General features: G+C 67.6%; 2 protein-coding genes across 5 annotated transcripts in view; one reads left to right on the top strand and one right to left on the bottom strand.

Annotated features, from left to right (window-relative positions):
• The window catches only part of DNAH17 (dynein axonemal heavy chain 17), a 63553-nt gene extending 59828 nt beyond the window's left edge, over positions 1-3725 (top strand). The window contains exons 78-80 of the mRNA XM_036412406.2: positions 14-157; positions 442-667; positions 1505-3725. Of these exons, the coding sequence (XP_036268299.1) occupies positions 14-157; positions 442-667; positions 1505-1752 (618 nt within the window). The 3' untranslated portion in view covers positions 1753-3725. The remainder of the gene's footprint in view (positions 1-13; positions 158-441; positions 668-1504) is intronic.
• PGS1 (phosphatidylglycerophosphate synthase 1) lies at positions 1460-24327 on the bottom strand. Of its 4 annotated transcripts, none has more exons than XM_036412260.2 (10): positions 24160-24325; positions 17219-17408; positions 15591-15668; positions 15155-15254; positions 14442-14631; positions 12856-13034; positions 11355-11876; positions 6355-6503; positions 4067-4194; positions 1460-1597 (listed from the first exon to the last, which is right to left on the bottom strand). In XM_036412260.2, the coding sequence occupies exons 1-9, from the start codon at positions 24291-24293 to the stop codon at positions 4075-4077; spliced, it is 1662 nt and encodes a 553-aa protein (XP_036268153.1). In that variant the 5' UTR covers positions 24294-24325; the 3' UTR covers positions 1460-1597; positions 4067-4074. The 4 variants fall into 4 exon arrangements, with proteins under 4 accessions (XP_036268153.1, XP_036268156.1, XP_036268155.1 ...); XM_036412261.2 differs by having other exon boundaries at positions 1551-1686; positions 24160-24326; XM_036412263.2 differs by lacking the exon at positions 6355-6503 and having other exon boundaries at positions 24160-24327.
• Between the last annotated feature and the right edge of the window lie 1958 nt (positions 24328-26285).

Raw genomic sequence — 26285 nt, 5'->3', positions numbered from 1 at the left:
GTCTGTCCCCCAGGGGGAGCTGACCATCACGACAGACATGGAGGACCTGTCCACGGCACTCTTCTACGACACCGTCCCCGAAACGTGGATGGCCCGGGCCTACCCGTCCATGATGGGCCTGGCGGCCTGGTACATGGACCTGCTGCTCCGCATCAGGGTGAGGCTGGGCCCGGCCTCACTGCACCCCTCTGCCCGGAGCCCGCGGGAGTGCGCTGCGAGGGGCGTGCCCCGAGGCCTGCAGGCCCCTGACCTGGCCTCCCTCAGAGCAGGCCTGGAGGGCGAGCCCATGCCCAGACGCCGACCACAGGCCCTTCCTCCGGAAAGCTCCAGTGACAGCACCCCAGCCTCCGCGGGCCCCCCCTGCTCCCTCCGCGGCCCTGCTCCCCACCCCACTGAGACGGGGCGGCACGGGCAGAGCGGCTGAGACCCCCTCGCTCGCAGGAGCTGGAGGCCTGGACCACGGACTTCGCCCTGCCCACCACCGTGTGGCTGGCCGGCTTCTTCAACCCGCAGTCCTTCCTCACGGCCATCATGCAGTCCATGGCCAGGAAGAACGAGTGGCCGCTGGACAAGATGTGCCTCTCGGTGGAGGTGACCAAGAAGAACCGCGAGGACGTGACCGCCCCCCCACGAGAGGGCTCCTTCGTGTACGGGCTCTTCATGGAAGGTAGGAGGGGGCCGCCCGCGAGCAGGGGCTGTGCGCGCTGAGGGCACCGGAGACAGGACGGGGGCCCCGGAACGGGCTCGGGCAGGGCCTGAGGGACGAGAACAGGCCGAGAGCCCACCGGCAGCTCGCCCTCGGCCGGAGCACCTGTCGCAGGTGGGGGCTCAGCCCTGGCAGGCTGGAGCCGGGCCCGGGACGAGTGCATCTGACAGGTGAGGGGCGGGTCCGGAGCCCCTGTCCATCCCACCCCCAACTGCTGCCCGGGCACAGGTTTCAAGGGAAGGGGGCCTGGCTGTCCACCTCCTGGCAGCCGGCGCCGGCTGCCCAAGCAGCCAGGAATGCCCAGTAGGAGGAGACCTATGCCACCCCAGGCCCAGCCACTCTGCGGTGACACCCCCTCCCAGGGCCGGGCCGTTCCCACAGCACCACAGACCAGCTCAGCAGCCATCTCCACGTTTATTCTGGAGTCACAGGTGGGGAAGAGAACAGCACTCAGCAGGGAGCAGACACCAGCAGCCCGGGTGGAGGCAGCAGTTCCAGGCGGATGTGGGGCGGGGACGTGAGGGTGGGGGCGGGGCGGGTGGGCAGAGCGATGGCTGCCCGCGGAGGCAGCTCTGAGACGTCCTAATATGAACGGGTGGAGCGCCTGCGCGCTGGGCCCGGTGCATCGTGGGGTGCAGGCAGTCTCCCAGGCCCCGACGTGTCCCGCTCACAACTCCATCTTCGGCGATTCCGGAGCCCCTGCCCTGGCCCAGGCCCAGGCCCAGGCCCGTGCACTGGGCGGAGCCAGCCGCCGGCTCTCCCTCCGGCCCTCCCGGCTCACGGCAGCACTGCCCGCAGGCGCTCGCTGGGACACGCAGACCGGGGTCATCGCCGAGGCGCGGCTGAAGGAGCTGACACCGGCCATGCCCGTCATCTTCATCAAGGCCATCCCTGTGGACCGCATGGAGACCAAGAACATCTATGAGTGTCCTGTGTACAAAACACGCATGCGCGGCCCCACCTACGTCTGGACCTTCAACCTGAAGACCAAAGAGAAGGCGTCCAAGTGGGTGCTGGCAGCCGTGGCCCTGCTCCTGCAGGTCTAGCCCTCCCCGGCCAGGCCCTGGGACAGATGGACTCACAGGAACTGAAGCCGCTGTCTGTCCACACGCTCAGGGCCCGTGAGCGTGTGCGCACCTGACCAGCCGGACGGCGGGGGTGGGGGTGGGGGGTGCGGGTGCATTAAAACCACTGAGTTACTGAGCAGAGCCTGCCTGTCCACACTGGTGACCACACACAGGCCTGGCACACGGCACAGGGTGGACAGGGCTGGAGCCCAGCAGCCGCGCACGTGTCCCAGGACCCAAATCCTCAGTTGACGTCCCCGAGGGCCAGTTATGTTCTTCCCAGCGCAGCTTGGAGGGCGGTCAGGACCCAGCAAGGGGTCACGGTGCCCCCCAGACAGGATACCACCTCCACAGCCCCCTAGGCACCTGCCTGCTTCTCCGGGGAGAGCCCTCTGCGGTGAGTTACGCCCTCCACACGCAGGTGCCACCTCCACACAGCTGAAGCACGTTCCCACCAACAGCCCACATCTGCCGGGCCGAGCATGGACTTGGGGCCGTGTCCTGGGAGCTCACAGCTCCCACACAGCCCACACCGGCAGCGCCTCTATCTTCCTCATCTGCCCGGTCCTGCACGCCTGGCCCTGCCCCACGGCCTAACTCAAAGCCGAGGCCCGGTGGGGCCGGGGAGAGGGGGAGAGAAAAATCACTCCTCTGCTCAGAGGGTGGGCTGCAGCCAGGAAGGCAGGGGTCTGGGCCAAGGAGCCAGGTGCCCAGCAACCACCACTGCTGGCCGGCAGGGGTCGCTGTGGCCCTTCTGTCCGGGCCTGAGGGACAGGAGAGAGCGAAGGCCAGTGGCCACCAGGACAGGCAGCATGAACCTCCGACAACCACACTGCGGGCAGGCTTTCCAAGTGCCTTCGGGGCCTGAAATAGCGACTGTTCCCACTACACACCGGGGCTGCCTGTGTCCTCCCCAAACTTCCCGGGACCTTCCCGGGGCCATCGGCGACAGGAGAGCGGGACAGTGAACCTGGCTGAGCAGGAAACGGGGAGCCGAGGTCAGGGAGCAGCCCGGCTGTCCTGAAGTAATTAGCAGAGACGAGAGGCGTGGGGAGGACAGGCCGCAGGGAGGACAGCGGGGGTGGCCAGCAGGAAGCCCGTGATGCTCTGGTCCCACAGAACCGGCAGGAATGTGGGCCTGTTTACCAAAAGCCTCTCTCCAAACAGAACCCGGGCGGCACATTCCTTTGGCTTCCCCGGTCTGACCGTCCCCCAGGCCCATTCAATAACGAGGGAACAGCGGGCTGAGGCGCCGCAGCCCCGGGCAGGGGCCACCTCCCGCCTCCCGCCCTCGGGCAGCGGCTGGGGTTGCAATGCCCTTGGTCTGCCCCCTGCCGCCCGCGCTGGAGCCGCCGGGCTGCGGAGGGGGCGGCTGGGGCTGCAATGCCCTTGGTCCGCCCCCTGCCGCCCGCGCTGGAGCCGCCGGGCTGCGGAGGGGGCGGCAGAGCCACCAGAGCCGCCAGTCCCCGGAGGGAGCCGTGAGGCCGGCCAGGCCACGTGCAGACAGAACCTGACCTCGTCCCACCCCGGAGGCCGGCTCGGTGCCGCCCAGCCCTGGGGGTGCGGTCTGTGCCGGAGGCGGGGAGAGGCAGGGCGTTTACAGTGCCCAGGGCGCGGAGCAGGGGGCGCGGTGAGCCCCGTGAAACGTTTCAAGGTAAAAGCTAAGGAACCCGCAGGTTAGAGACTGAGGCCAGTCCCCAGGCACAGGGTGTGGGCCTCGTCTGGACCTCAGTCTGAGGCAGCACAAGACTCACTGAAATAAAGACGCTGACGACAGGGCAGCCGGACGGCACACACCTTCCCGCCCCCAACCTGTGTGGCAGGACAGCTGGCCGGCTGGGATGAGGTCCCTCCCTCTAGTGGCAGCCACACCCCACCCGGCCCCCGGGCGCCTGGACAATTCCCACCACCGCAGGCCGGTCACCAGCTGCCACCGGGAGAGCGCCCTCCGCAGGCACAGGAGTGCCAGGGGGACAGGCACCGCCCCGGGTCTGGCTCTCGCCGTCTTGCTGGCGGTCTTGCCTGGAGAGCCACGGCTGCCAGGGCGGCGAGCGGACCCTCCCCGAGCAGAGGGCACCCTCTCCCGCTCCTCCTGCCTCTGGCCACGTGCATGGCTCTGAGGAGGGGACACTGACCACACGGCCGGCCCCGGGACTCGGCGGAGGGGCACCTGGCGGCGGGGACGGGCTCTCATTCTGCACGGGCCCCGCACGCCTGGGACCGTCACACCCCGACACACCGTGACCCGCGAGCAGACCCGGGCTCCCGGGGCGGGGGCGGCCGGAGGCGTCACCTGTGTCCTCAGAAGAAGTTCTTGATCAGCGGGGTCACCATCTTCACCCACAGCTTCACCTGCCGCCCGGGCTGCTGGAAGGTGGCGGGGGACACGGCGCCCGACCGCACGTAGAGCTGCACCTGCTCCTGGGGAAGAGCACAGGGTCAGGCCCGCCAGCCCCGTTTCTCACGGAGACGCGGCGGGCGCGGCGGGCGGGCGGGCTGGAGAGGCGGCTCAGGCCGCCCTCGCCTCTGAGTGGCTGTTGAAGGGAGACCATCTCTCCGCCCAGCGTCATCAAACCGGTGCAGCCCCCATCGCACACAGGGACGCAGCGGCCACGCGGGAAGGCGCCTGCCCCCTGTGGACCCGCAGCTCCGGGAAGCACCGGGGAGGGCTCTCCGGGCGGAGCGAAGGGCGTCCCTGGGAGCTCCTGACCTGCAAGGGCGAGGCCGCTGTGCGGGGAGCACTGCAGACCCGGCCCTACTTCCTGGTCCAGGGCCGGGGTGACCCCTGCGCCTGGATCCACACGCCCCCCACCCGGACGGCCTTTCTGGCCCAGCTCCCAGCTCCGAGCCCCGAGGCCTGGCAGCGGCGGCGGCGAGGGCCCCAGCGCTGACTGAGGGACCTGCCGGACAAGCAGCGTCCGTCTGGGAGGGCGGCCCTATGGCGGCTCAGCTCCGCTTCAGGGACTGCAGCCAAGAACTCAATTCCCTTAGCAGGGCTCAGGCCCGACCGGGATGGAGGAGAGGCAGGCAGCTCTGCCCGCGCGGCCTGGGGAGGCGCTCCGGTCTCGGTGGTAAAGCTGTTTCCCCAACAAAACGGGAAGCACCTGTGCTCTGCGCGACGGGTGAGGGGAGGGCTTCGGCCCGCACACAGCGTCTCCCCTCCCGGGCCCGCGTGGCCCCGGCCCTCCTTCCTCCCCCAAGCGCTCCGGGCGCCAGGGACTTTCTGGTTGTGCGGAGGCCGTGCGGCTGGGCCATCCTGGCCTGGGGTACCCACGGGCCTCCCTGAGGGCGGCCGCAGTCCCGGGACACGGGCGAATTCTCTAGAAACACGCTCCTGCATGTCATGTGCCCGGAGGACAGAGGCCTCTGCGGCGGGGCTGCCACCCCCACGGGCCCGGCCCTGCCCCGGCCCTGGGGAGTCAGGCTTGGGAAGAGACCAACCAGCCCAAGTATGTCCCCTGGGACGGCAGCTCCCGGCCACAGCCGCCAGCATTTCTCCAGGAGGAGGATGTGGCTCTGTCCTTCCGCAGGAAGTGGGGCCAAGCCTGGGGTCGCTCCCGCCAGCCCGGGCCTGGGGCCAAGCTCCCAGGAAGGACCACTGTCCGGGCTGACCCTCGGGGCCCAGGCGCCTGTGGAGGCGGCTCTGCAGGGGGAGGCCGAAGCCCGGGCCAGTCCCTGAGAGCGGCACCGGCCGCCCCCGCCGGCCCCCGCAGAACCTGCTGAGCTGAGCAGATTCTGGGACCACCCGCACCACGAACGCCGCCACTTCCTCTCGCCTCACGGAGCTTCCCGGCACCGGCCCCAGATCCAGGGCAGATCCCGGGACGCGGTCATTTCCTCCCAACGAAGGCTCCAGCGGTTTCGCAACAGCGATTCCCAGACACAAGGATAAGAGCTCCCGAGAGGCCACACTCGGACGACACTGGGAAGGCCTCTGCGCGGGCCGGGCTCCCTCCTCCTGTGACGGTGGGTGGCACCGTGGAGGCACCAGCTCTCCCAGGAGCTCTGCTCTCTCCGACACAGAACCAACGATGCACCGGGAGGGCTGCCCCTTCCACCGGGCACAGCTCCCGGTCCTGCGTGCCCACCTCCAGGCCCCCAATCCTCAACCAAGCCCGCCACCCAGGGAACCGCCTGAAAGAAAAGGAACAGAATCCGGTGCAAACAGACTGACCCTGGGCACAGAGAGGTGTGAGCGGGGCTGTCGGCCCCGGGAGGCCCTGCACCGGCACCCCATTTCTGCAGACAGCTCCCCTCTCCGGCCCTCCGCCAGGGCCCCTCCTCCTGCCTCTCCCTCCCTGCTCCCTGGGAGGGTCTGTCCTGAAATGATGGGTGCTGCCTGAAGCTCCTCCCAAACGGGCCAGGACCCAAGCCAGCCTGGCTCCCCTCCTCGCACCCGTGCAGCGGGCCTGTGCTCCTGCAAGAGGGTGGGGAGCACCCCAGGGAGACAGTCTCTCCCTCCAGGAAGCAGCGAGGAGGAGAGCTGCCCGGCGAGGGCTCCGGTGCTTCCTCACTGCTCAGTGCTCAGTGCTTAGTGCTCAGGGGACTCGGCCCTCCCCGGGGACCCCGCTGCAGACCCACCTGGTGGAGCTGCTGCTGCAGGGCCTGGCTCTCGGTCACGATGGCGATCTGGGCCTCCAGGTCCCGGTGCACCGACCTGTACCCAAAATTAGGAGAGCCAATCAAGGTGAGGCAGGGCAGGCTGCTGCCAGCCAGGTACAGCCAGAGGCCTGCGGGAAGAGGAAAGGTGCACAGTGAGCTCGGCGGGTCCCGCCTCCTGCTCCCTGAGAGAGAGGCACCCCCCACCGCCCCCGCCCGGGAGACGGGGCTCAGCTGGCCTCTCCCGCCCGGCCCCCAGGCGGCACCCTGGTTCTCAGAGGCTCCCTCCTCCCAGCTGCCTCCTCCCCTCCTGCCAGCATGACCTTTCCGCAGGGCCCGTGTGTGACTGTCATGAGCGAGCAGCGAGCAGCACACACCGCGCTCCTAAAATAGCGGCGTTTCCTAACTCTCACTCGGGGCAAGAGCACTTCCAAGAACATCTTGGGTAAGAGATGCCGATGCAGCTTCCTGTAAAGGGCCTGACCCTCCCCACGCACACGCACACGCACACGCACACGCACACGCAGGGCCACGTCAAAGCCACCTGCTTGCCAGGGTGTCGCTCCATCCACGGCCGCCCACCGGGCACTACCCAGCCTTGTCAGGAGACCCCAGTGCCAGGCTGGCCCTAGCCCAGCTCCTGGTGGCCAGGGGCCCACGGAAATGCCAGCTTGTCCCCCCGCACGGCCAGCAGGCTCAGAGCCCCGTGCCGATCACTGCCCTGACCTTCCGATGCCAAGAGCAGCCCCTTCAGCCAGTAGTGTGCGCGTCCACTCCTGCTCCCGCGCCCTATCTGGTGCCGCCAGCGCCCAGCGCCCAGCTGCTCAGCGGCACCGGAAAGGGCGCCGGAGCAGGAGTGGAGGCCCCCCCCCCCCACATGGGGGACGCGGTTACGGCTCCCCACCCGCCTCCCCAGGGCTCCTGCACCACAGGGTGTGTGTGCTGGGGGCGGGCAGCTGCCGGGCCTGGTCCCAGGGCCCTTTCATTTGTAAAATCTGCAGGAAAGGGCGGCTTCCAGGCAAGGCAGCCAGGGCTCAGCCCTCCCAGCAGGCAGCCCACCCGAGGGGCGCCCACTTGCACCTCTGCTCTGCACCCTGTTCTCATCTCCGGCCCCCGAACAAGCTTTTCAGACCCGGTTTTCCTAACTGCCACCCAGACAGAGTTCTACTATCACGGCTACCCTCGCACTGCGTGCGTGCGTGTGTGAGCGTGTGTGTGTGTGTGTACCCTACACGCTAAGGCCACGCTTCCAGTGCCTCCCGCACCGGGAAAGATGGCACACCACCCCCCCTCCTCGCCCTCTGGCCTGGCTCACGCAGGAGCACAGGCACCCACCCAGCTGCTGCCCCACTGGCCACCCGTCCGAACCCCAGGGTCCAGTTTCACTGCAGACTTTCGCCTGCAGAAGCCGATCAAGACGGATGGTGCGCCAGGCGGCCTCCTGGTGAACGCCCCAGCCTGGAGCCGGCTCTGCTGCGCCCTGCCCCCTGGGAGAGGGGGCGCAGAGGATGGCGGCGGCCCGCTGAGCGTCGGGAGCGCCGATGCCTACGGGAGCCTCACTGCCAGGAAACACCTCCCAGCGGCAGGAACCCGTTATCAGGCCCAGCTCCGGGCTCCGGGCTCGGCCTGACCTTCGCCCGGGGCCCCAGTTCCAGGAACCCCCGTTAGGGAGGGCTCTGCAGCTGTGCAGGCGCGCAGGGGGGCCAGGACGACTGGACTGGAGTGCGGACCCGGGGTCTGCACACGGAGCCCTAAAGGGGGCACCTGCTCCCGCTGTGTCCTCGCCGGCAGCCCCTTCCCCGCACAGCCCCCCAGCTCCTCGGCGCCGCCATTCCCATCCCTCGTGTCACCCCCAGCGCCGTCAGTCTGGACAGAGCCCGTGCCCTGCTCCGTCTCCCGACCCCTCCCCACGGCCTGACGTTACATCTGAGCAGACCGCCGCCATCGCTGCCCTCAGTCGCCATGTCGGTGTCCCGGATGCCGCCTGCCGGGCACAGCAGCCCTGGGCGACAGCTGACGGTGGGGCTTCCCCGACCCTCCCTGAGGACCATGCGAGGACGATCCTGACCCCCTCCTCAGCCCCCCACCTCGGCCGTGCACCTCGGGTCTCAGGCCCCGTGACAAGCACGGCTCCCGCCGTCCTGGCCGCAGAGCAGCAGCGGCGGCCACGCGGGCCCGGGGTGCCAGCCCTGCCCTGCCGGAGCACACCTGCCGGCCCCCAGGTGGGACGTGCCCGGGTGTGCCAGGCACAGGGTGGAGCTGCCGGCTCCCACTGCGAGTTCGCGGCCGGGCCCTGCGCCAACGGCCTATCGGGAAGCAGTACAAACAGTGGCGATTCTCAGCGCCGTTCAGTTTCTGCAGCCGGAGCCCGAAACCTCCCACCGAGGCCCGCCCCGCCCCGCCCCGCCCGCCACACACTGCGTCAAAGCCAACGTCTCAAACCCCTTCGACCCTTTCCCTGAAGCACAGGCCCCGAGCTGAGCCCGCGGCCCAGCGCGGTGAGGCCTCTGCGGGCTGGGCAGCCTCCTGCTCCCCTCGGACCGCCCGCCACGGAGCACAGGCCCCACCCACACCGGGCCCGACGCCGAGGCCCACAGGGCCAGGTGCCGGCACGTGGACGGCAGGTGGACGCCCCTGGCTGCGTTAGGAGGGGTCCCACTCTCCCCAGGGCCAGTGCATAGGGGGCCCCTGGAAGGAGCCGAGATGCGCCCAGTAGGTGCGCAGAGAAGCTGGCCCATCCAGACAAGGGAGCGCATGCAACAGAGAAAACGAACGAGCTTCAAGGACACAGGCCCTGCACGCGTGTTCCCGGAGAAGGCTGCACGCACTATGGCCCGCACCTGACGTGTGCACAGGGCAAAGCCGTGGGCACCGGACAGAGCAGGTCACCGGGGGCTGCTGCTGGCACTGCTGCCGCTGAGGTCACCTCCCCTACAGGTCCCTGTCCCCACCAGCCAGCCAGCTTCCCGCGGGCAGGCGCCAAGCAGAGCTCCCCTGCGAAAGCGGCTCAAGGCCGCCAGGCTCAGCACAGCCTCTGATGCCCGGGGAGTACACAGCGGGTCCGCTCACTCCCCACCAGGGGCTCCTGGGAGCAGAGCGAGAGGGCCTGGGCTGCCCAGGAGCCTGGGGGAGGGACTGGTGGTCCAACCGTGGGCAGGAATGGCCAGGGTCCAAGCACAGACTCGCCCCCTGCGCCCAGCACGGGCCTGGCAGAGGGTCCAGTCACTCCGTGGGCCACCGCCCAGCCCTCTACCCCCACACCACCCTCTACCCCCACACCACCCCTGGCTCCCGGCTCCTCCGACACAGGCTGCTTTGGGGGAGGTGACCATCAAAAGAGGAGCCAGAGGAGGGGGCTGGCTTAAGACCCCCCACTACCAATCAGAGCTGCAAAGCAGGAAGGACCCAGGCCTCCCGCTAAGCACTGTGACCTCTGACCTCTGGCTCCCGGCTTAAGGGTGAGCCCCTGCTCCCCCCCTCCCCCCTGGCACAGGCAGGTGCACGCCCTGGGATTCCTGCTTCCCCGCAATCCAGGCTCCAGATAGCAGCCCAGCCTGCGGGCGGGGCGGAGCGGCAGGGCCTGCGTCCGGGAAGAGGCGAGCCACTGGAAAAGCCGGCCGGGCGTTACCGTCAGCGGTAACGGGAGGCACTGCCCAGCGCGGCTTCCGGGAAGTGGCCTCGGGACCACGGCCTGGCCCACCCGGGGCCCGGGCGAGGGAGCCCCTTCCCGACGGCCACGGGGCAGACCGAAGCCAGCCTGTCCCGACCAGCTCGGAGCAGCGCCCAGGCACACACACCCCCTCGCTGCCCAGCTCTGTCGCGATGCCCTCCTCTGGGCACGCTACTCCCGGAAGGAACAGCCACAGTGATGGGCGGCCAGCACCCTCACAGCTGGCCTGCCTCTCGAGACCCTGACCTCCAGCTGGCTCAGCCGGTGACCGTGCTGGCATGGGAACAATGGGCCACTCCTGCCCTCCAGCAATGCCACCTGCGAGCAGCCCCGTGGGGAGTGGACACCGCCCTGGAGGCAGCAGTCTCCTGGGAGTCAGGTTCAGTCCCCAGAGGGCGGGTCCAGGAGGGGGACGGGGGGCTGGCTCCCCGCAGTGCAGCCCGATGGAGGCCACGGTTTCGGAGGAAGAGTGCACCCCGGGCGCCCAGAGGGCCGGCCCCTCACAGACAGCAGAGGCCCAGGCTCTCCCAAAGCCTCCAGAGCAGCCCAGACTCCAGACGGCCGCTGAGCCCGCGCAGGAGGGAGGCCTGGCGCTCCGCTCCCCCCGCTCCCCTCCGCCCCCTCCGCCCCCCCCCACGCTCCCTCCCCCCCCCCGCTCCCTCCGCCCCCCCCGCCCCCTCCGCCCCCCCCCGCTCCCTCCGCCCCCCCCGCTCCCCCCGCCCCCCCCCCGCTCCCTCCGCCCCCCCTCCGCTCCCTCCGCCCCCCCTCCCTCCGCCCCCTCCGACCCCATCCCCCCGCTCCCTCCGCGCCCCCCTCCCCGCTCCCTCCACCCCCTCCCGCCCCCCCCCTCCGCCCCCTCCGCCCCCCTCCGCCCCCTCCGACCCCCCCCCCCCCCCCCCCCCCCCGCTCCCTCCGTCCCTCGGAGTAGGACCAGCCCCTGGGCTGCCGCCGCTCCGCACAGCTCCATCCGGGACTGCGCACACGGCGCTCGCGGGGAGGGTGCCCCTGGGTCCTGACTCACAGAAGCTCAGACTGGGACCCACGGTCACGCAGCACCGTCCACGTGGGCGCCGTGAGGGCACGCCTGTTTTCCCAGAGTGCAATGGTGAGGGGAAGACCGAAAACGGCTGCTCAGGACCAAACGCGTGCCCCTCGCCATCCTGAGTCACGAGGGGGACGCAGCGCTTGGGGGTCAGAGGTCACAGTGCCCGGAGGCCGCACGGCGCCCATGCCTGGCGCTCACAGGCCGGTGCGCAGGTCTGCGTGCGGGACGTGCGAGCAGAGGGCAGCGAGGCCCGCGGGCTGGCCGTACCTTTGGCGTGGAAGGTCCAGTCCCTCCGCCAGTACTCCTGCAGCCGCACCCGCTCCTGCTGCCCCAGGCAGCACACCTCCCGGTAGAACTGCCGCTCGATGTGCACGTAGGCGGCCGGGATGGCGCCCGCCACCCCCTTGGCCCCGAAGAAACCGTTCACCTCCGGCGAGGCCAGCAGGATCTGGTACTCGGCCCGCGTGCCCAGGACCAGGTCCATGTAGGCCTGGGTCAGGTTGAAGTAGCCGGTGGTGAGGTAGACCCTGGCCCCGCACTCGGCCTCGGTCAGCAGGGTCGCGGTGACCGCCTCGTCGATCTGGATCTCAAAGGGCTTCATCTGCACCAGCGGGTAGATCCACGTGTCCGGCGCCGGCCTGCGGTCTCCGGCGGCCGCCGCGTCCTCCTGGGGCCCGAGGGCGTCGCCGTGGAAGGTCTGGGCGTGCAGCATCTGCTGGCGGGTCCGGGCCGAGTTGATGACCCCCATGACCCGAGCGTTGGCCGCCTTGCAGTACGCAGCCCGGTCACCTGGAGGGACACAGGGAGGGGTTAGAGTAGGGGTGTCGAACTCAATCAGAGAAGGGGCCAAAATCTAAAATCCAGCCTAAATCGCGGGCCGAATGGTTTACTGAACAGTCATAAACTGTCATTGTGATGGAAACGCAGCGGAGTGCAGGGATGACAGCGCGGTGCGGGCCACATTGCAAGGCCTGGCGGGACGGATTTGGCCCGCGGGCCTTGTGTTTGACACGTGTGGGTCAGAGGGTCGGCCCTCTCCGGCACCTCACTCGCCGCCCTGCCTGCGGGACCTGTTCGCCGCACGCTCGTGCCCAGGTCATGCCGCCTGTCCGGTTAGGCAGGGCCGGCCATGCTCTCCGTGGGGCCAGAGTGAACAGTCCGGTTCTGGGAACCAGAGGGCAAATGGGCGAGCATGCAGGTCCCACGTCCACAGCGAGGACACAGGACCCCGTGCGCTTTATGGACAAACTGAGAAGCTCAGGGTCACCATGGAGCGTCCGGCGGCGGCAGGCCGGGGCACAGGGCCCATCATGGGGCAGGACGGACCGCCTCCACTGGGCGCCCGCCCAGAGCTCCCGTCCTGGGGGACCAAGGAGCACCTCTCCAGGCCCGCGGGTCTGGGCTTAACCCTGCCCTGCGCGACACTCGCCACCGCAGCAGCAGCCTTAGAGGCCCCAGGAAGTCAGAGCCGCAGAACCCCAGGAACGCAAACACCCCGAGAGGCAGCTGCCACAGGGCCGAGCGCAGAGCCTCCATGCCCGGGAGGGCCGAGGAGGGCGGACTCCAGCACCGCTGTCCCCACAACCCCCCCGTCGGCTGCTCCCTCGCCCACAGGGCATGGCTGGTGGCCAGTGGGTCCCTCTGGCTGGCTCCAGTGACAAAAGCAGAACCAGGCCCTGCCACCCGGGCTCCCAGGCCCCACAGCCACAGAGGCTGCTCTCTGGGCCCCCACCCCGCCCGGCTCGGGGCGGCCCTCGCCCGCGCCCACCTTTGTACGGGTGCACCATGCCCTCCACCACCTGCACGGTGTCGTCGCCCTGCAGCTGCAGCGACACGTCGCCCACGGCGTCCACCAGCTCGGTGAAGAAGTCGGCGAGGTCGGGGCAGTCCTGCAGGAACACGTAGCGGTCCTGCCGGTTGGTGAAGTAGGAGTCGCTCAGGTTGGCGCTGCGGGAGGAGAAGCGTGAGGACCAGGCCGGCCCAGCAGCGGGTCCCGGGGCCGGGTCTCGGCGGCTGGCAGCCCGGAGCAGGACACGGGCAGGAGCACAGGGAGCAGCTGGCTCCTGAGTGACCCTCCCAGGACACAGCCCCCCTCAGTGCGGCCGGCGCCCACCGCCGGGCGGGGTTCCGGTGAGTGACGGCGCCTGTGTTTTACACTCAGAAGGTCCCTGGTCCCCTCCTGGCTCTGCTGACGTCACCCGTCCTCTCCGATCTCTGGTTTCTCGTGTGTCAAGTGAGGAACCCACAGCCCAGGTCCGGTGAGAATTTAAAGGAGACACACACGGGCCTAGCGTAGCGGCTGCACGCAGTAGGTGCTCAACAAACATGGCTGCCTTTTCTTTTCATAATGAGGAGAGTGTGACAGAACCTTATTTACTGGTTGGTTTTTCTCTTATGCCAGCCTCCCACGCCCTCGCTTTGGCAGCCACAGGCTTGTTCAGTCTGTGGTCCTCTGTTCTGTCTTCAGGGTGGTGTGTTTCAGATTCCACATGTTGGTGAGCTCACGTCTGTCTGACCTGCTTCACCTCATTACTACCCTCTGGGCCCACCCACGTTCTCTCAAATGGCCAGCTGCACCCTTCCCGCTGAACAGCACCCCTCTGTGCGTACAACCACCTCCCACCTCTCAGCGATCGGGGCACCCGCTACATGTAACCCTGTGGGGGGCCGGGGACCCGGAAGAAGGCGCGAGGCGAGTGGGCTGGCCGTGCCGGCAGGTCGGGGCCCGGAGGGGAGTGTGGGGGCCGGGGACCCGGAAGACGGAGAGGCGAGTGGGCTGGCCGTGCCGGCAGGTCGGGGCCCGGAGGGGAGTGTGGGGGCCGGGGACCCGGAAGACGGAGAGGCGAGTGGGCTGGCCGTGCCGGCAGGTCCGGGCCTGGAGGGAAGTGTGGGGGCCGGGGACCCGGAAGACGGAGAGGCGAGTGGGCTGGCCGTGCCGGCAGGTCCGGGCCTGGAGGGAAGTGTGGGGGCCGGGGACCCGGAAGACGGAGAGGCGAGTGGGCTGGCCGTGCCGGCAGGTCGGGCCCGGAGGGGAGTGTGGGGGCCGGGGACCCGGAAGACGGCACGAGGCGAGTGGGCTGGCCGTGCCAGCAGGTCCGGGCCTGGAGGGGAGTGTGGGGGCCGGGGACCCGGAAGACGGAGAGGCGAGTGGGCTGGCCGTGCTGGCAGGTCAGGGCCCGAAGGGGAGTGTGGGGGCCGGGGACCCGGAAGACGGAGAGGCGAGTGGGCTGGCCGTGCCGGCAGGTCGGGCCCGGGGGGAGTGTGGGGGCCGGGGACCCGGAAGACGGAGAGGCGAGTGGGCTGGCCGTGCCGGCAGGTCGGGCCCGGAGGGGGTGTGGGGGCCGGGGCACGCACCCGCTCAGGATGACGCTGTCGTCAAAGAGGTACACCTTGATGTGCTGCAGGCCGATGGTCTCGTTGAAGCGCTCGGGCACGAGGAGGCGCAGCAGGCCGCGCAGGTTCGGCGTGTGGAAGAGCGAGACGCGGACCTGCCCCGGGAACCGCCGCAGCAGCGGCAGCAGCATGGTGCGCGAGTTCTTCCTGCCTGGCACGGCGTGCGGGAGGACGGTCACCGGAGGCGGCCAGGCCGTGCTGCCCGCTCAGCGGCTGCCGCTCTGGCCGCCGCCGCCCAGGCGGGCTGATGTGGTCGGTGCAGCACCCACTGGCCTCCTCCTGGTCACCCACCCCAGCTTCCCTGGGAGTGCCACCCGCCCTCCCTCTTGGCGTCTCTGCCCACCCGAGCCTGCACCCCGCCCCACAGCGGAGGGCACCAGCCTGGGTGGGGCAGGGCTGCACACTGCGAGCCCTCGGGTGCCGACTCTTCCACCAGACAAGATGCCACGGCGAGAAGGGCCTGGCTGTCAGAGGCCACCACAGGGCGAAGGAAGCCACAGGACACTGGCCAGCAGGGGGGTCCTGGTGACACCCCCAAACCCCCGTGCAGCCTGCCTGAAGCAGGTGGTCATGGGAGTCAAACAGCTCTCTGCCTCCGCTGTTCTCGGGCGGTCAGGCGGTCCTCCCCCGCCCGCCTGCGGAGGGGACAGAGGCTGGGAGAGGGCCGCACCCACCTCGGGAGCCCCGCATGAAGTCCAGGAGGATGGACACCTTGAGGTCGGAAGGACTCTTCGCTTGGAGTGACTTTTCCAGGGTGCTCTCCAGACAGTCCACCTGCCAGGCACAGGGGGAGACTGTTAGGAACGGCCCACATGCCGGCCATGCCCCCGACCGGGCACGTCCGTCCTGGGCACACCCCGCCCGCGCTCAGAAGCCGGCACCACAGAACTCCCCATCTGAGGCCGCCTCTGGAGCAGCGGGGACTCTGTGCAGGGCGAGGGGACACTGACCAGCAAGGTCAGAGGCCAGGACTGGGCCTCCCCACGCCCTCCCCTGTCCTCCCGACCTGCCCCAGTATTTGGGGCCATGAGATGGACCAAGGAAGGGCCGCTCTCCGCCAACACCAGGCGCTGGGCAGCGAGAGGTCTGGACTGCTCCCCTCAGCCTTACCAGCTCCTGCTCCAAAGGGCCTGTCCCCAGGTACAGAGACGCCATCACGACCCGCCTCCTGGCTGCTTTGATCTGCCCCTGGAGGGAAGGACATTGCAGAGTTCACACCCGCATCTCCATGTCGCTGAGAAAATACAGTCCTTCGGCCATGGAGGCAGACAACACCCCACACTGAGCTATCCTGACCCCCAACGCGGACAGACCCACAATCCTCCCTAGAACTACTCCGCCGGGAGCTAAAGTGTGATCAGTCCACCTGCCCAGGCCCCTCTGGGAGGGCAGGCACACTCCGGGGACGGCCCCACGCTCAGCTGAGACGCCATCACTGAGCACAGTGCACGCCACGCTCCCCCGTACCCGCCCGCACACACCTGCACGTGTGTGTGAGCGTGCGCAGCCTGGGAACACACAGAGGACAGAGCTGGGGGAGGTGCGGCTGGAGTTTGAGGAGGAGCACGTGTTCCCGCTGAAATGCAGACAGACAGGTACGAGACACATAAACAAACAGAACATCCAGCATTCCAGGATGACGCGGCACAGCCGTCCACAGCGTGTCCTCTCCCAGCCCGGCACAGCCCCCTGCACCACAGCCCCACCGGCACAGGGGCGGCGGGACCGGCTGTGCCCTGCCCGGGGGCGAGCCGCGGGTGCAGGAAGCGCGGCATCTGCCCAGGACCGCTCCGAGGCAGCAGCTCCTCCTGGTCTCTGCAGCCCCGAGCAGGTGCGCAGCACAGCCGCCTCCCGGCCAGCGGGGTCACCACGTGGACACTCCGTCAGCCACCGGACATCGTGAGCGGGGAGCACACACGCAGCCACATGCACAAACACAGACACAGGCACAGACAAACAGACACACGTACACACGTACACACACAGGCAGACACGCACAGAACTCATTCTGGAAGGAGCCGGCAGGAAGCAAGCTCAGGCTAACGGAGAGAGCGGGTGCAGGCCTGTCTGAACGCGGAGACCTGGGCTCCAGCCTCGCTGTGTGTGAACTCGGCAATGGAGTCACTGGCCTTGAGTGACTTCACTCCAATGAGCCGTTCAGCCCAGAGAACAAGGGGCCACGAACTCCCGGGGGCCCCCGGGGCCCAGGTCAGCAGCTCCTCAGGCTCAGAGGCACCGGCGCCAAAAAGGACCCGGACTGCGGGGCCCACCCCAGAGCCGCGCCCCGGGCCGCTGCCACGCCTCTGCGGGAGCGGGAAGCCCGCACGTGCCCCCCGCTGGGTCTGCACCCGCTCTCGCCGCCCACCCATGAGGCGCCCTGTGGGCGCTGTCTCCAGGCAGAGGTCCGAGTGCCCGGCGAGAATCGGGCCATTCCTTCCCGGCCACCGCTAGCAGGGCCCCCGTGTGGGGCACATGCCCTCCCGCCTCCCCTCTGGAGAGAGGAGGAGCCCAGGATGCCCGCGCTGCCCCACCTGGGCTGCCCCACCTGAGCCACAGGGAGCTCTGACCACGGTCACTCACCCTCTGGGCAGCTGGCCCAGCAGGCGGAGCACAGGAGTGAGCCGAGCAGCCGTCGACAGCTTCCAGACAGGAGGTGCCCCCCACCCCAGGACGCCCCCAACCTCACCCCCGAAGCCCCGACCCTCACATCCACACGCTCTGCCTTCAACACAACTCACCTTCATGAGCTCAAAAAACTCGGCGGGGGCCGAGAGCACGCGGACGCGGGAGCTGCAGACGCCGAACTCGGGGACCAGGCTCCTGATCCACTGGAACCGGTGCACGCCCTCCGGGCACAGGCAGCAGGGCGGGGCGGTGGCCTGGGGGGCCGTCGGGGACAGCAAAGGAGCCAGCAGCAGCCATGGTGACCTGTCAGACACAGAGGGTCAAGCTTCGCAGACGCATCCTCAACGTCTCTCTCCGCCACTGCGAGAGGAAGAGGAGGATCTTTAGTTTTTGCCAACTCACACTCGGCACACAGGTTCTCCTTCCACCTCCGAGCGGAGCCCCTGGAGCAGGGGTCCTCAAACTTTTTAAAGTGGGGGCCAGATCACGGTCCCTCAGAGAGCTGGAGGGCCGGACTATATGAACTACTAATTCCTACTGTAACACCTCGGCTGCGCTCACTGCCCAAAAAACCTGGCGGGCCGGATCAGACTCCTCTGCGGGCCGCATGTGGCCCGCGGGCCGTAGTTTGAAGACGCCTGGCCTGGAGAATGCCGATGGCTGTGGACAACCCCCCTCCCCGGGGCACCGTGCGCCTCCGGAGCCTCTGCTGGGCTCCCCCTCCCGCTGCACGCGGCCTGAGGCCAGCTCCGCGCACCAGCCGAGCGGCACTTAGGGAAGCCGGAGAGCGGTCTCCCAGACGTGAGTGACGGGATCGCAGCCGCGAGTAAAGCAGCTCTCTCTCTCCCTCCGCAGGGAGAGGCTGGAGCAGGAAGAGGTCAGGGGAGGGCATCGAAGAGGCACCGGGTGACACCACTGCCCTCCCTGCTGCCCACGTCTTCGGGGGCTCCACCCCCCCCCCCCCGCCTCCGGGCTGCCCTGGGCCGACCACAGGGAGCTGTCCCCTGGCCCCCAGCCCCCCAGGCGGGGGCCGCAGGACACTGCCCTGCCCCGGAGCCCCAGCTGCACTGCCCCGCCTGGAACACCTGTGGGCGTGGGAGGGGCTCTGTGCACACAGCCGCAGGAATTCCCGAAAACTGCAGGAAAACCCTCCTCAGCTGTGACCTCGGGGAGAAGACGCTTAAACACCCCGAGGGCTGAGGGACCACGGATTCCAGGAAGGTGACCTCATGGGCTTGCGATCCTCCCAGCGCGGGTCCAGGGCTGGTCCGGGCCCTCCAGCACCAGGTGGCCCACAGCTGTGCTTCCCAGAAAGCCCTCTGCCCGCCACTGGGAGCCAAGAAACCTTTAGTCAGCGAGGAAGGCACGGCGCCTGGATGTGTGGCGGGGGGGGGGGGGGGGGGGGGGGGGGGGGGACGGGGGACAGCGCGCACCGGCGGGCACCAGCCTGCTAGGTTTCTCAAGCTCCCAGGCTAACGCAGCAGCGTGCACAGGAAAGGCCGAGAAGCTAACGAGGGACTGCGGCCTCAGCTCCCCAAACTGCGGCCGACCTCCTGCGGGGCTCGGCCACCTTCTGGGGGAGCAGTGCTCCCCAGTCCAACGGGGGCCGGAGGCGAGGGAGGGAGAGCCGCCCAGCGAAGCCCAGGGCCTAGTCTGAGTTCACTACCGCACTGTCCATCTGACCAGGTCAACCTCTCCCCGTCTCATGGCACTTGTCAGGCTCGGACCTTAGACCATAACGAGACCCTGGCCCTGGCCCTGGCCGGTGTGGCTCAGTGGATAGTGTCAGCCCTCGGACTGAAGGGTCCCGGGTTCCATTCCGGTCCAAGGCAGGCCATGCGGGAGGCCACCAATCCCGTGCCACTCCCACATTTCTCTCTCCTCCCCTCCCCCGTCCTCCTCGCTCTCTAACGTCAGTGGAAAAGGTTCTTGGGCGAAGACTCATCAAAGCAGAACAGAACAGAACGCCGTCACCTGCGTCGAGCCCTGCGTCCGGTCCCCACCCCTCCTTCCGGCACCAGGAGCTCAGCTCCCAGAAAGGAAGCCGAGGAAACACCTCCTGGCACAGGCACCGGGCGGGAGTGCCAGCCTGGGCCTCCAGCCAGGCACCGCGTGGGCCCCGCGGTGCCCCCGGAGGGCACAGGAGGAGCCGGCACGGCCCCCGCCTCTCACAGGCCTGGTGCCTCACGGGAGGACACAAGAAAACGTGCCAAATTAACTAAAAAGATCAAAACCGGTCTGTGCGCTGACCACACCCCGGCACCTGCCGGCCAGGGCTTTCACACTGGCACGGACGGAGCTGTGAGCAGAGCTGGCCGAAGCCACCGTCGCCGGGAAAGCCCAGGAGGGTCAACAGCCGGCCCTGGTCCCGTGGGTGTCAGCGCGGCCAGCGGGGGCGGCCGGGGCGGCACCGCGCGGGTCCCTGAGGGCAGCTCCCGCCGGAAACCGTCCGCAGGGCCTGGGCCAGGGTCTGCCGGCCTTCCTCGTGGCGGCTGGTGGCATCTGTGCCCGACAGGTTTGTTTCTGTCGGAGCAGCAGCCAAAGCCCATGGGCTCAGGGATTCGCTGTGGAGGAGGCCCAGCCTCAGCGGCCATGTCACCGCCAACGAGAAGGCGCGGCGGGGCCTCTGAGAGCGCCCGGGCAGGCGGGCCGGGCAGCCAGGAGCCCCGCACCGGCCTGGCTGAGGGTCCCCGTTGCGGAGTCTGAACTGTGGGAACGCTAAGCCTTATCGGACAAGCTCTGTGGCTTGGGTCCCCCCACATCCGTGCAAATCAACCAGAAAAGACAAGTTTTTAAAAGAAACTGAGCTCTCTGGATTGCCGTATTTTCAGAAACTACAGTTTTAAGAAAAGCTCCCCCATTCCCCGCAGCCATACACAGTGAAGTGTAAAAAAAAAAAAAAGTGAACTAACGAGAAAAGAGCAACCGTCACAACACTTCCTGAGAAAGGCTCAGAAACTGCCTGCAGGACAGGACTTCCTGCGGCGGCCAGGCAGCCTGGCCAACGCAAGACCGGCCTGCCCTGCCCGGAGGTGACGGGCCCTGGTTCCCGCGGTGACGCCAGGCCGGCCGCTGCGCCCCCACCGGAAGCCAGCATCTGGCCACGCACCGCCCGATGGCTCCCAACTGCCAGAAACAACGTGGGCTGCATCCGGGGCCAGAGAGCCAGGCTGCAGGCCGCAGCGCACGCTGGCCCAGCACAAGGCCATCGAGGCGGGCCGGGCCAAGCCCGCGCCTGGGGACGCCTGGGGAGGACTGGCTGGAGTCCCTCCGAGCGTTTCCCCGGGATTATCTGCCCGCACACTCCACCCGCTGGCCGCCTCGTCCTCCAGAGCAGCGTGCTGGGAGACCTGCGGCATTAACTTGGCTCCGACGTAGACGTCTGTCTGTCTGTCTGTCGCAAACCTCACTTCAATTCCGTGTGAGGTCGAAGGTGAAGGACTTGGGGAAGTCACGCTTTAATTGGAAACCTCCCCTCCCACTCAGCCTCCTGCTATAAATAGACAGAGGGACCCCGCTCAGCCCTCGTGAGGAGGGCTAGTCCCAGCATCAAAGCGCAAAGACACAGTCATTTCTGGAATCCGATGGTCCCTCAGGCAGAAACTGCCGCCAGGCTTACCGAGGGTTTGAGATCTGACGTCACACGTCAGAAACTAACTGAAAGCGGAGGCTATGGCTGTGTCCCTCTTCTCACCCAGAAATCAGCCCCTCGGGGCCCCCCACACCTGGAACAGAGCGCACAGGACTGAGTTCCAGCACAAAGTCTTTTCTAAGTGAAAACTGTGTTCTTAAAGGGGCCACAGAACACCCTCCTTGACTGGCAGGCGAGCTCACGGCGATGAACTGACACCGTCGTGGCACACTTCCCACCAGGTCTCTCCAGATGGCACGCTGGCCCTGGTGACTCCAAAAAGCCATCTGAGGGTTTGTCCTCCCCCCTGAGCTCCAGACCTGCCGGTCAACTGCCCTCGGGACCCCTCCATGGGGACACACCTGGATCCTGATTAACAAGCCCCAACTTCCTCCCACCTTCCCCGGCCCGGCCCTTCCCTCCTCCCTGCTGTAGTGAAGTGTGCCACCATCCACAGTCACCCAAACAGGAACAGGACCCACCTCCTCGGCACTCGGCCCTCTACACAGCCCCCATGCTCCCCATCCAAGCCCGCTCTGCTACTCCCAGTCCTGACTTCATACCAACCCTCCACCTCAGGCCTGGCCACCAGCAAAGGAACTCCCGATCTCAGAGCTTGTTTCCGGGATCTCGGCCCAGAGGACTGACGGGCTCCCCGATCCCCACCCCTTTCCGATAGCAGCTGGCAGCTCCTGGAGATGGTCTGGGACCCCGTGGGCCTCAGAACTGCGATCCCCTGCTGCTGTGACCCTCGCTCCCCATCCTCCACCGAGCCCCGTGGCCGGAAAACCGAGGCTCTCGGGCCACATGCGGCTCTCTGGCCCCCGAGTGTGGCTCCTCCACAAAATACCACGGCCTGGGCGAGTCTATGTTGAAGAAGTGGCGTTTTAGAAGTTTAAGTTTAAAAGTTTTGGCTCTCAAAAGGAATGTCAGTCGCTGTGCTGTTGATATTTGGCTCTGTGGACTAACGAGTTTGCCGACCACTGGCCTAGCCTCCTCCTATTCTCCCAACACATGGCTCTGAGCACCACCACCAGGAAGCCTTCCAGGTGTGCCCTGAGGGACCTGACTTTTTCTACCTTAACTTTGCTATTATTGTGGCTTATGGGTCTGAGCATCTCATGTCTTATCCTGGTTTCTCAGGTGCCCAGCCCAGCCAAGCAGTGTTCTCCACACGAGGCTGGGTGGAGGAAGCCAGCTGAGTCAGAGAACAGCTGTCCTTCTGGGTCACTCGTTATCAGAGGCCTGAACCACCAGGGCTGTGTTTCTAACTGAAGGAAACCACTGGTGGGAACGGAGCCCTCACCGCCGCCTCTGTGGCCACCAGGACCCGCAGGCACTCCGACAGCAAGCTCAAGTCTGAAATGATCTCAGCCCGTGACTACACAGAACCATTATCAATGAATCAATGACTCGAGTTACAAGAAACCACCCCTTTCGGGGAATGAGGAACAGGGAGGCGCAACTGAATGAAGAAAATGAAAGCCAGCAGTCACGGGTGAGTGGCCTGCAAACCCACACACCAAGGCCACAGAGAATCGGAAAAAGAAAAGAAAAAAAACCTGCGAACCGAAAAGGGCCAGGCGTCAGAAGCCTCGAGCGAAACACCAATTTCTGGCAGGTGTGCCTCTGTGTTGGTGATTTCACCGCGTTTCTGGCGTAATTGTTGACCCAGAAAAACACCGACTATCTCTCTCGGTTTCATCACCAAGAACCATGGGCCACTGCACACTAACACTTTACAGAAAGGCTTTGCCGATTTAGACAATCCCCACGGACTCATAGCCTCCGCGCCTCTCTTCTCCCCCCACCCCAAAAAAAGCACACACTGAGAAGGCTGTTTTTGAGAAGAATTTGAGAAGATTGCCCAACATCCTTTAGTAATCACCCCTAAGTCAAACAATGATGCATGGAGTGGATTTTGTATAGTTTAAACACATACAGGGAGATGACAACATCGCCCAAACAGCTTGGAGGAGAGAACATTTCTTGAAACTTTAGAACAAATTTCTCGGTAGCTTGAGGCCAGGATGTGGGTCACCTGACGTGGCTGTCCCCAGGAACGGCCGGCCGGTCTCTGCTTGGAACCAGTTACAGAAGGCGGCGAGGCCACGCCCACTCCCCTGGCTGCAACCCAGCGGATCTGAAAAGCCTTTCGCAGCAGCAGGTTTCCCAGAGCCCGGCCAGGCCCTGGTTCCAGCGCCGGCGGTTCCCCTAAATCAAGCTCTTTCTGCTGAAAACCTCCCGCCGGCAGCCAATAGGAAGCAAGCCCTCCCCTTACCCAGAATCCGCACCAGGACTGGACCACAGACAAACATCTAAGGCCATGCAGAGGGTGCAGTTCTAAGATATTTCCCCCCTAAGGATGCAGTGCAAGGCTCGAATCTAATAATTATAAAAAGTATTGCAACACAGAGAATTCTTTTGCCCTTTTTTTAATCTCAGCCACAGCAGCGGGTGTTCTGGGCGAGTGTTGACTTTGGAGGCCCGCAGCCCGGAGCACCGGCTTCAGAGCCTCCTTCACCGTTTACGTAACCCCCTCCGGATCCTTTCCGGCCGGCCGTGGAGGGGCTGGAGTGGGCCCTCTCCCGGCCGAGGGCCCCTGACTCAGGATTGCTTCACAGCCGGCGGCGGCGGCGGGGTGGGAGGAGCACGCGGCCTCCCAGCCGCGCTGATTCACGCCGCGGCCCCGCAGCCCCCGTGACTCAGGGCGAGGCCCCCCGCGTCCCGGCCTCGGTCCACACTGTCACGGCCCCGTCCACACGGTCACGGCCCCGTCCACACGGTCACAGCCCCGCGAGGGCTCCACTGCGCCTTGGGCAGGGCGCGGGCCCGGGAGCCCGCAGGCCACCCGCCCCGGGCAGGCGGGCGCCGGGGTGGGGACGCGGGGAGCCTGCGGGGGCGGGGAGCCTGCGGGGCGGGGAGCCTGCGGGGAAGGGGAGCCTGCGGGGAAGGGGAGCCTGCGGGGAAGGGGAGCCTGCGGGGAAGGGGAGCCTGCGGGGAAGGGAGCCTGCGGGGCGGGGAGCCTGCGGGGCAAGGGAGCCTGCGGGGAAGGGAGCCTGCGGGGCGGGGAGCCTGCGGGGCGGGGAGCCTGCGGGGAAGGGAGCCTGCGGGGCGGGGAGCCTGCGGGGAGGGGAGCCTGCGGGGCGGGGAGCCTGCGGGGAAGGGAGCCTGCGGGGCGGGGAGCCTGCGGGGAAGGGAGCCTGCGGGGCAAGGGAACCTGCGGGGCGGGGAGCCTGCGGGGAAGGGGAGCCTGCGGGGCGGGGAGCCTGCGGGGAAGGGGAGCCTGCGGGGCGGGGAGCCTGCGGGGAAGGGAGCCTGCGGGGCGGGGAGCCTGCGGGGCGGGGAGCCTGCGGGGCGGGGAGCCTGCGGGGCGGGGAGCCTGCGGGGACCGGGACCCGCCGCCTCCCGCCGCCCTCTCACCTCCGGCGCCGGCGGTCCCGGTTCCGGCCGAAGCGGTCGGACAGGCGGCCCAGCAGCGCGGCCAGCCCGGGCCGGCCCGGCAGGAGGCCCAGCAGCCGCCGCCAGAACACCGGCCCCGCCGCGGCCGCCGCCATGGAGACTCGCGGCTTCCGCTTCCGGCGCGAAAAAACTTTATTGACAGCGGCGCGCGGACACGGGGCGGCGCGCGCATCGGCGGCGGCGGGAGGAGGCCCCGCCCCCGCGGCCCCGGCTCCCCGCGGCCGGGACAGGGGGACAGGGGGGGACAGGGGGGACAGGGGGGGCAGGGGAGGACAGGGGGGAGACGGGGGGGACAGGGGGAGGCAGGGGGCGGGGGGCGCAGGAGGGGACAGGGGGGGACAGGGGGGAGACGGGGGGGACAGGGGGAGGCAGGGGGCGGGGGCGCAGGAGGGGACGGGGGGGACGGGAGAGACGGGGGGGACAGGGGGGACAGGGGGAGGCGGGGGGCGCAGGAGGGGACAGGAGGGACAGGGGGGACAGGGGGGGACAGGAGGGACAGGGGAGGGCAGGGGGGCACAGGGGGTCCGCACGCCCCGAGCCTCCGGCGCCTGCACCCCCACTCGGCGTCAGTCAGCGGGGACACGGCCTTTCGGACCCCGCGGTCCGGTTTGGCTGCGACTCGGGAAACCGGGTTCCCGCTGCCTCGGAGCACGGACAGCCCTGCCGGGCCGAGCCCGCCGGCACCTTCGCCCGGGCTGCAGCCTCACTGTGTGCACCTTCAGGGCCGGGCTGCAGCCCCGCTGTGTGCAGCAGCCAGGCCCGCTGCCCGGCCCGCCTGGAGGGATGGCGCTGTGGCCGGACCGCGGGGGGAGCGCATCCCTCCGGCCAGAAACGCGTTTGGGCCGATTTTTAAACAGGAAAACGCTGCAGGTTCCGAGGCCCAGGGAGAGGGACGGGGTCTGCTCCGTGTGGCCCCTGGCGGGCCACGTGGCTGGGCCTCCGGACGGGACACGCTGCAGGACATCTCATTTCCTCTCTATTCCGGGGCGGGTGGCTGTGAGGCCAAAAGGACGTGGACACGCTGGATAAAAAACCCCAATTCCGCTTCCACCAAATGGTTCCAGGTGAGTCAGTGACACGCTCCCTGCAGACACGCCAAAACCGGTGTGGTTCAGTGGATAGAGCGTCGGCCTGCAGACTGAAGGGTCCCGGGTTTGATTCCGCTCAAGGGCTTGTACTTTGGTTGCGGGCACATCCCCAGTGGGGGGTGTGCAGGAGACAGCTGGTCGATGTTTCTCTCTCATCGACGTTTCTAGCTCTCTATCTCTCTCCCTTTCTCTCTGTAAAAAATCAATAAAATATATTTTTTAAAAAGAAAAAGGAAAAAAAAAGAAATATATATTTTATTGATTTCAGAGAGGAAGGAAGAGAAAGAGAAAGATAGAAACGTCAATAATGAGAGAGAATTATGGATCGGCCGCCTCCTGCAAGTCCCCCACTGGGGATCGAGCCCACAATCCAGGCACGTGCCCTTGACTAGAATAGAACCTGGGACCTTTCAGTCCGCAGGCCGATGCTCTATCCACTGAGCCACACCAGCTAGGGCTGGGTGAGGTATTAAGTGAGACTGACAACCACGTGTGACCCACGGGGCGTCTCCAGGACCTCAAATAAATGGCAGCTGCCCTCCGTGAGGGGGACAGCGCTGTGGGGGAGACTTGCCCGCGGGACCGTGTTCACCGGGGTGGATGGCGCAGTGCCCGCGGAGGGCACCACTCAGAGCCTCCGGCCCTGCCACTCAAGTGAAGCAACTGCAGCTCTGGCCCGCGACCGAAACGCCTTAAACGATGGTTTTCAGAGACGGAGCCGTGTTGTCAGCGGTGGCATCTATAAGAGGACGTTACCTTTAGAGACACTCGCTCCTCCAGGGGTCCCCGGGCCTCAGTGGGAACCCGTAGAGCAGCGAAGGCCGGTCATAAAGGGGGGTGTCCCCAGCGCCAGGCAGGGAGCCCCTCGGGCAGCCTGGGCAGACACCCCCACTGCTGCGGGGGGGGGGAGGGGTCTGGAGTCACCGTGATGACTGGAGAGGCTCCTGTCCTCGGAGAAACCCTGGCGCTCGGAAGCCATCGGCGGAGTCCCCTCACCCA

Source organism: Pipistrellus kuhlii, unplaced genomic scaffold, assembly GCF_014108245.1.
Source record: "Pipistrellus kuhlii isolate mPipKuh1 unplaced genomic scaffold, mPipKuh1.p scaffold_m20_p_44, whole genome shotgun sequence".
Taxonomy (NCBI): domain Eukaryota; kingdom Metazoa; phylum Chordata; class Mammalia; order Chiroptera; family Vespertilionidae; genus Pipistrellus; species Pipistrellus kuhlii.
Note: the sequence above shows the minus strand (reverse complement) of the source record. Positions and strands in the feature narration are given on the sequence as shown.

Coding starts and splice junctions, on each gene's coding strand:
- PGS1 (XM_036412261.2), bottom strand. CDS start 24,293: ATGGCGGCGGCCGCGGCGGGGCCGGTGTTCTGGCGGCGGCTGCTGGGC. Junction 13,035..14,441: donor GACAGCGTCATCCTGAGCGG/GTGCGTGCCCCG, acceptor CTCCTCCCGCAG/CGCCAACCTGAGCGACTCCT. Junction 11,877..12,855: donor CATGGTGCACCCGTACAAAG/GTGGGCGCGGGC, acceptor GTGTCCCTCCAG/GTGACCGGGCTGCGTACTGC.